Source organism: Globicephala melas, chromosome 18 (genome assembly GCF_963455315.2).
Source record: "Globicephala melas chromosome 18, mGloMel1.2, whole genome shotgun sequence".
In the NCBI taxonomy this organism is placed as follows: domain Eukaryota; kingdom Metazoa; phylum Chordata; class Mammalia; order Artiodactyla; family Delphinidae; genus Globicephala; species Globicephala melas.
The window spans coordinates 2,619,822-2,628,719 of record NC_083331.1 but is presented as its reverse complement, the minus strand read 5'-3'; the positions used below and the strand labels follow the sequence as shown (position 1 = coordinate 2,628,719).

The 8,898-nt window shown below is 44.2% G+C and overlaps 1 protein-coding gene across 3 annotated transcripts in view; it reads right to left on the bottom strand.

Annotated features, from left to right (window-relative positions):
* Window positions 1-1,922: 1,922 nt before the first annotated feature.
* TNFRSF19 (TNF receptor superfamily member 19) overlaps window positions 1,923-8,898 on the bottom strand; it is an 89,092-nt gene continuing 82,116 nt past the window's right edge. For all 3 annotated transcript variants that reach the window (XM_060287821.2, XM_030882690.3, XM_030882688.3), the window contains exon 10: window positions 1,923-4,980. In XM_060287821.2, the coding sequence (XP_060143804.1) occupies window positions 4,948-4,980 (33 nt within the window). In that variant the 3' untranslated portion in view covers window positions 1,923-4,947. The remainder of the gene's footprint in view (window positions 4,981-8,898) is intronic.

Below are 8,898 nucleotides of genomic sequence, written 5' to 3'. Positions count from 1 at the left end.
CCCTCCTTACCATCGCGCCCCATTTGGTAAATACTTAGAAGGCTTGTCTCCCTCATAGTTAGTGTCTGCTTCAACCTCGGCACTGCATCTATGACCGAGCACATACCCTATACAACTATATACATATGTCAAGATATTGAAGGAAGGAAGGAGGGGCTGACACAGGAAACAGCTTCTTCCCAGAGGAGGCCTCTGAGAGGAGTGAGATTTGTGCTTAGACTTCAGGGGACACAGTTCTTACCTGATTCACCGAGGGGTGATGTGTACGAGGCTGTGGGCACCTGCCTCTCTCACCTGCAATTAAAGGATTGCAGCCTATTCTGCAGACCTTCTATTGACTGTAAACAGTCAACCCAGGGGAGGAAAATCCCTCTGCAGGGTGCTGCTGGCTACACGCAACCCCAAACAAAACTGAGAGAACACAGCTATTTCTGTCTTGAGGAGGAATAGTTAGTGCCATTAGAAACTAAGATAAAAAAGAAAGAATCCTCTGTCTTCACAGATGAATCATTGAAACCTGCTTCAGAAGACCACCCATGGTTCCGGAGAAAGTATTTTGCTGGTTAAGTTTTTATCGTTCAAGTCTCTTGCAAAGGCTAATTTGAAAGCAGCCAGAAATCACACTACTTCGCATGCCACTGGTGGTTTACGAAAGGACCCGGCCCTGGCCTGCTGAGTCTCTACGGTAGAAACCTTGCCACCTTCCTCTGGCTGAAATGTGACATAAGCAATATTACTGAGAGCTGACGGCTGATTGGGATAATTACGTCTTTAGAATCATCCACCGGGTCTTCGTGAAATGTCCTCAAAATTCTAGAAGATTGTGGAAATTCTCAGATTGCCGTTTAGCTTCAATATAACTGAACGATACATTTAAGCTGTACTTTCCTACCTTCTTGGGTGCCAAATACGTTTTTAAAAAATCAGACAACTTCTCAAGTTAAAATGCGACAAATGGACATATTCAGAGTGACAAGTGGACAGCTGCAAACAGCCTCGTCATAGTTGTGACCATGCAAATGTGTCACCTGTGCGATGACAGAATACTCTGGGCCTCCTGCTAGACCCTCCTAGGAGCTGGGCTACTTTCCCCAGAGAGCTGGTGGTCCCCCAAGGCCCCCTGTCCCAAGTCTGCGTGGACACTGGGAAAGAGGAGAGAAGCTAATGAGTGTCCTTCCCTCACAGAGTCCACAGGGACATTTAACACCAAGCTGAGAGAATACGGTGACACTTCAAATAACCTATTTTGGAAAAAGAACCTGAAAAAGAGTAGATACATGTATGTGTAGAACTGAACCACTTTGCTGTACACCTGAGACTAGCATGACGTTGTAAATCAACGATACTCTAATATAAAATAAAAATTAAATTAAAAAAATAAATAAATAAGCCATTTTTTTCCAGGAAGTCTAAATTCCTCTCAAAATCTAGGAACAGCTTACAAAGCTTTACTGAGGGAAGGAAGGGAAGGAAGAGGGGGGCTGAGAAGGGAGAAGGGAAGGAGCTGGGAAGAAACAAGGGCTCTCACGGTGACCAGCGCTGCCCTGTGCGCGTCCCTCACTCCCACAGCCCACCTCTCCCAGGACAACGCCCCACTGACCTCAAAAGAGAATGAACGGAAAACTTCTCCTTCTTCAGACCTTCCCTCTCGGTGTCACAAAATGAAGGAAAAAAAAAAAAAAAGAGGTCATGATAAAACCTTGATACTAAAGCTTCCCAAATAACTCAGTACATTTTTCAGTAGCTTGACCAGCCTGAGAGATGTAACCAGAGGATTCCAGATCTCCCTCCTAGAGACTGAAATCCAGAGAGGGATACATGGGGAAAGAGATCTTAGTGAGACCCTCCATGGAGAGCAGGAGGGGAACACATACCTGCATTCACACCATCAACCACTTTCTCACCAGACGTGTCGATAAGAATACCAGGTAACAATTTTATTCACAAATAAAAAAAAAGGTCTTACAAAACTAGTTATGTAAGAAAACCAACATTTACAAATGTATCAATTCCAGTATGCAAAACAGTCATGATGGGGTCTAAACTGATGCAAGCTGACTGCCTTAAAGCAATGATGGATAGTTTTTCCTTTTCTATTTTTTTTTTTACTAGCACAGACAATAGTGCTTAACCTAGGATACGGCAACATTAACACTTTAACTAAAGTAGAAAAATCTACATTTGAAAAATACATTCCATACATACAAGATTAGAAAACCCCACGCCTTTATGTGCTTGTTCTCCAACCCTGATCTCATCCTTGTCAGTGAGCGTCTGCAGTGCCGAAGTCTCGAGCACCCGCACTCCCAGCCCTGTTATTAGCTGATGGCGGTTCCTGGCATCAGCACCCTAGCAGCTGAGTTCTGCAGGATATTGACATGAAATGCCAACTGGATTGTCCTCTACAGCATTGACAAAGAGTGCAGACTATAACATCATTGTATGCTTCCATAGCACATGGTAGTAAACTGTCTTCCTCTGGATAAAAATAACCGAGGATCGGGACTTCCCTGGCGGTCCAGTGGTTACGACTTCGCCTTACAATTCAGGAGGTGTGGGTTCGATCCCTGGTCAGGGAGCTAAGATCCCACATGCCTTGGGGTCAAAAAAAACCCAAAACATAAAACAGAAGCAATATGGTAACAAGTTCAACAAAGACTTTAAAAATGGTCCACAACAAAATAATCCAGGATTTTTCAAATGCAGAATCAAATGAAATCAATTTTTTAACCCTAAGTGTTTCTCTATTGGTCAAAAGTGATGTTTCAGGATTTGTGGCCAAAGTCTCATTCCCATCAATCTCAGCTTTCTCCTGCAAGGGTTTTTGCCTTTGAAGTTGAAGAGGGCTCTACGTGTGGAAAATATACTCGGGTTACAAAAAGGAGCACAGCCCTGGCCTACTTGGATCACCCCTCTGTCACCACAAAAGTGATCGGATTACAAACTACGAACGGCACACATGTGACTTACAGTGAAACTTGCATTTTCGTGGACCTCTTGTGATCAGGTCCTAAATACCTTACATATATTTCCTAAGGGCAAGTCTCAGAAGAGTTGGTGAGTACCAGAGCTTAGGAACCACTGGTTTAGGCTAAAAAAGGAAGAGAAAAAAGAAAGTCAATCAACTATGACTGGACACCAGGTAGACAGGAAAGGCTGTGCCTTACCATGAGACCCTCTAATTTCCCATTTCAGTCAAAGGCACGGAGGTCACGTGCACGACATACCGTGAGCTCATGTCCGCACAGGGATCCTGAGCTGCAGATGGAGGGAGAGTCCCAGCACGAGGAAAAGGCCTCGTGAGAGCTCACTACTGCAAGAGAGCAAAGCACGGGGCAGTAAGAGGGAAGATAAAAATGTCCTTGGAAAAGGCAGATTTCTATTGCGGGATCTTAATTCCCTGACCAGGGATTGAACCCAGGCCCTCGGCAGCGAAAGTGCTGAATCCTAACCACTGGACTGCCCAGGAATACCCTCTAATGCTCACTTTAAATGTCAGGTAGAAGACTGATTTGGAAACAAAATATCTCAGCATTCTGTAACACAGGGATGTTCAAAGGTCTATTTCTTTTTTAAGTGCAAATGGGACAGAGCTAATAGTAATCACTTAAAAGACAACAGCCAGAGCTGATCACGTACGTTCAAGCAGGAAAAAAATAAATTCTGCTCAAATAATTCCTCTCCAGGGCGCAGAGGCGAGCCAACGAGCCATCCCCTGGTTCATGACTGAGCGGGGTTATTTCTGTCTCAGCTCTAGAGCTAATTCTAGTAGGTAAATAGCAAGGTGGTAGGGGATGGACCGCCTTCACAGAAGCACCAGACTCTTAAGTCCAGCGCCGTTGGGCTACGGTGGGAATTCCTGTGCTGAAGAAGCTTAGGAGATTGGTGGGAGCCCCGTATGGCAGTTATAATCCATTCACCTAAATGCTGCCTACAAGCTGTGCTTTTTCTTCTGGTCCTAATATGCAGAGTCTCCTAAGACTACTCACCTGGTGTCATGCTTCAGTAGCAGGGAAACCTGATATGTTGTCATTTCTAAAGCCTTTAATATAAAATACGATGCAAATAAAAGATCATTATAAATACCGATTCTCTATAAAAGAGAAATTCTGGATCTTTTAAGCTCAGTCCCAGGGACAGAAGTAACAAATGCTTCCGTATCAATGGATTTTCACATAAATCTGCTAATCTAGGATGCGCACGCAAAGGGGTTTTTAACTCAGAGGGATGGGCAGTCCTTTCCCAAACACATGTCCTAACTCAGGCCCCTCTTGTTAACTAATTCAGCCGCTGTTCACAAGACAGTGGCTGAGGCGAGAAGCTTCAATTCTGCAAGATTTGGTCTCTTCTGATTCCCAGTTAGGACAGTTAACATCATCTAATAAACCCAAGACTCAGGCAGGCCATGTGAAGTCAATTCTAACCTCCTATGCTAATTATTTAGAAGATGAAAAGGTGACCTTCAGGAAATAAAAACACTCCCTTTTGAACCCATGCTACCTAAGAACTAAGGTAACTCGTCTGATGCCGACTTTTAGTAGGATATATGAAATTATTTCTGGAAAGAAAATGTAAATGAAAATTTATACTCAGGGTCTTCAGTCTTGGCAAACCACCTCCACCGTGAAAAGAAGCGTGAATGCGTTTCTGTTTCTCGTTATATCCCTAAGCTCGGTGGCTGCAAACTTGGCCCGTCAGTCTCTGAAGTCAGCCTGTAGCGTAGAAGCTTCTTGTGTAGGAAAGATGCAAAGTCTCAGAAGTGCCTGGAGTGTATTCCTTGAGGTCTCAGCTTACAGCTGGTCTGGCTCAGAAGCAACCGGTTGAAAGGCTTAAAATGCCATCAGTGTGGTTCAGATTTACCTTCTTCCCCCAGAAGCCATGCGAGGTCCAGACGGTGCTGAGTCCATAAGCAGAGGAGTGGTTGCCCTTTGGGCTCCATACGACACTTCACTGCAGAAAGAAGCAAGTCCTTTCGGCCTCCTGAAACGGCGACAGAAGGACAGCTTTGAACACAGCGCCTGACGAATTAAAGCCCTAAACTGGGACTGTAAACATTTACGGTGCTTAGCTTCTACTAATTGCGCACATGAATTTTATAATATATGGACGAGAAGTTCCTGTCAGGGTGTCCCAACATCAGGTACCCACGTACTCTGAGAATAAAAGCAAAGATTTCCTAACAACCCACAGTCACTCCATATGTGCAGACCTTAAGAGATGAAAATGTGCCCCAAACAAACTGTATCAATGAACAATTCTTTTGCTGATTTTCAACCTCAGTCAAACACTTAACGCTTGTTTCTGTGTTGCACTCCTCTAACGCAACTGTAGGTAAAGGTTTTAGGATTCTTTAGTCTATTCTTTAAAAGAACAAAGATGGTTAATAATTAATGCTATTCTTAGTCTTTGAATTTAAAACTTCTGTGAAGTCTTGGAGAAAGTTTAGAAAGAGTCTGGGAATGAGACTTCTCTTATAATGACCTCCCTGGAATAGTCACACATACGTCACAGGGCAAACGTCCTCGGGAGAGAGCAGCCTTTAGATCTGTCCCTTATCACAAAAGCACAGTGACCTCACTTTGGCAGGGGGTGAGGCTTGGGTCACCTGCGTGTTATTGTACGTGAGTGAAACCTTCATTCACGTCGTAACCCTTCATTAACTTACCACTAATTTGGCATTAGTGACATATCAGACACGTTTACAGAAAAAATTTTTTTCAAAGGTCTAAGGAGATTATCTAGAAATAGAAACTTCTGAGGTTCTCTCAATAATAAGATAGTTTTATCAAATATGTTGATCAACTGATATGATAATACAACCATATTAATGCTACCAGGAAGGAAAATTATACTTAATTGGCCAATAAGGAAAAAATAGAGCTGTTGATAGACTGAGAAACTAGAACCCAGGTCATCTCATATCTTTTCTAGCATTCCTTCCATTATTTCATGTTGACATTTAAAATGTTGGTTAAGAAACACCACCAAAGAAAACTTTTCCTGTTATTAAACAGGCTGGCTTCCTTCTCCCAAATACCTTAGCAAGTGGTGTCTCAGTATCTTAGACCTGGTTCCCTTCTGGGGAGGTGTGTTCAGGGAACATTTGATTAAAATGGAATCATACAGACTAAAGACAGCTCTCACCCCTATTTGCTTTATCCCGAACCATATCATTATCAGACTCTGGGTGGCATTAAACTACCCACAGGAAGACTACCATGTAAAAATAAATTTTCGGAAACAAATGCATCACACGTTAGAGATCTGAGCCTCACACCAAATACGGACAAAAGTCCCCTGGTGCCCTTGGCAATAAATCGAATCATCACACTGTACACCTCTAACTTCTGCTATGTTATACGTCAATTACATCTCCATAAAGCTGGGGAAAAAGAGTGAATAGAGGTTAAAATACAAGTGAATGAAACTTGTATTCACGTGAAATAGAGGTTAAAATACAAGTGAGTGCCTGGGTAGGAATTTGAAGTTTCATTGAAAATAAAATAGAAATAAATTGTTTAAAAAGGGGTAGGGCTGTTTTGGCAACAGCTGCCCTCATCCACCCCCCGAACAGAAAACAGTGCCCTCCTGAGTTAGGAGTGAGCCCACATCAGGGGCCAAGCTCACTGCACTTGAACTTGAGGAGCCAGGAGTCCTGCCCTCTGGTCCATTAATAGAAAGCTTCCGAAATCAAATTCTTTTTTTTTTTTTTTGCGGTACACGGGCCTCTCACTGTTGTGGCCTCTCCCGTTGCGGAGCACAGGCTCTGGACGCGCAGGCTCAGCGGCCATGGCTCACAGGCCCAGCTGCTCCGCGGCACGTGGGATCCTCCTGGACCGGGGCACGAACCCGTGTCCCCTTCATTGGCAGGCGGACTCTCAACCACTGCGCCACCAGGGAAGCCCTGCTATTTTTAATTATATGGAGAAAATGGAAATGATTTACATTTTAACAATCCCTTTCCTGAATTCAGGATGTCTTATTTAGATTTGCCAAAATTATCTAATAGTTATAAGACAACACATCTTGGAAAGCCTATAAAAACCTTTCATTAATAAATTACATGGAGTGGGGCTTCCCTGGTGGCACAGTGGTTGAGAATCCGCCTGCCAATGCAGGAGACACGGGTTCGAGCCCTGGTCCGGGAAGATCCCACATGTCGCGGAGCAACTAAGCCGGTGCACCACAACTCCTGAGCCTGCGCTCTAGAGCCCACGAGCCACACTACTGAGCCCGCGTGCCTAGAGCCCGTGCTCCACAGCAAGAGAAGGCACCGCAATGGGAAGCCCGCGCACTGCAAGGAAGAGTAGCCCCGCTCACCGCAACTAGAGAAAGCCCACGTGCAACAACGAAGACCCAACGGAGCCAAAAATAAATAAATAAAATAAATAAATTTATAAAAAAAATATTTGGTGATGTCCTTAGCCACTGAAAACTACCTCAAAAATAAATAAATAACTTACATGGAACAAGCAGAATGTAACATTTCCTCATTCATCTTATATGTAATTATAACTTTCCATCAGACTTTGAGTTGAAGGTATCTTTATGTAATCATAATTACCTTGACAACTCTCTATGAAAAGAATTCACGTCATGATGCACCAATCGTACACACTGAACTACGTTTCCACACTTTTGCATCCATGTAGCTGGGACAAAAGGGCTCATCCACCCTACCTCCACCTCCTCCATAACACAGACAGGACAAAGGGCAGCCTGGGTTGCTTCTGACACGACGTGGCTTCGAGATGCTTCATTCCTTAGTTTTAGAATTTACACCACAAGATTGGGGACAAGCTACAAAATTAAGACGAGCAGTAATTCTATTTACTGACAATACTCGGAAGAACTGTAGCTAGTGCGATGGTAGCACCGTCACTGCAGCCACTCAGACTTTCTTCTGACAGTGGATACACGAGAAGGTGAAACAGATAATTCGTGAAGGTAACACAAGCAAGTTTATCATCAGAACCAAGTGACTTGATGGAAAAGAAACTTCAGCACTTTGTAATGAAAACGTGACTCAGATGAAATAGTAAGTGTCCTAAGATGTTCATTCTAGAGTGCGTGGCAAGGCTTCCGACTGGGATGTTGGGATTAGATGCCAAAGGGCCCCGTATCCTGTCTTCTGCGTCCTCCTCTCACCCGTTCTCGGGGCTTGTTAGCTGCTCTGGGCTGCTGGGGGTTCTCTGTCCAAAGGTCTGTGGGCCACGTCCATGCTGAGACCTATATGCACCTAGGCCAACTCTTAAGTCTTTTCTTATTATCCTCATGAACAGTGTGAAAATCAGCGGCTGGCCCCGAAGAACAAGGTCAGTGAGTGAGCTTTCCAGCCACAGAGCTGCACAGTCTGGGCTCTTTAAACGGCCTCATTTGTTTGATCTTCCTCCGTTCATGGATCTCTTCTTCATTTCCGTTATTATAAGAAAACCAACATCGTTTTTTCTCCAAAGCCAACAAATGTTTTCAGTACAGAATTCCCTGTACATGCTTTATAGATTTTCTTCATAGTTAAAAAAAAAAAGTACTGCAGGTTTAGATGCACATAAACCCACATATGCGTTCTTAGAAGGAACGATCTCCGTCCACACTGACTTTAGACTCTTTCTGACTTTATTAGACAAAGACAGGACGTCTCAAGGAAACAGAGGTGTTATCCAGGAGCCCGCGCAGCGTGCTTGTGGCCCATCGGCCGCGTCCCTGATCTGGGGCAGGAAGGACCGAGGATGAGAGCAGCCCTGTCTGTGATTCTGCCCTTTCATACTCAAGGCCGGCATCGTTCTTCCAGAAGAACGTACACCAACAATGTGTGTGCTCACATTCAGGGAACGCTTGTACACACCAAGCCCAATTCAGCAAAGGCCACCTCCTCACCTGGACGAGAAGGCAGGGACA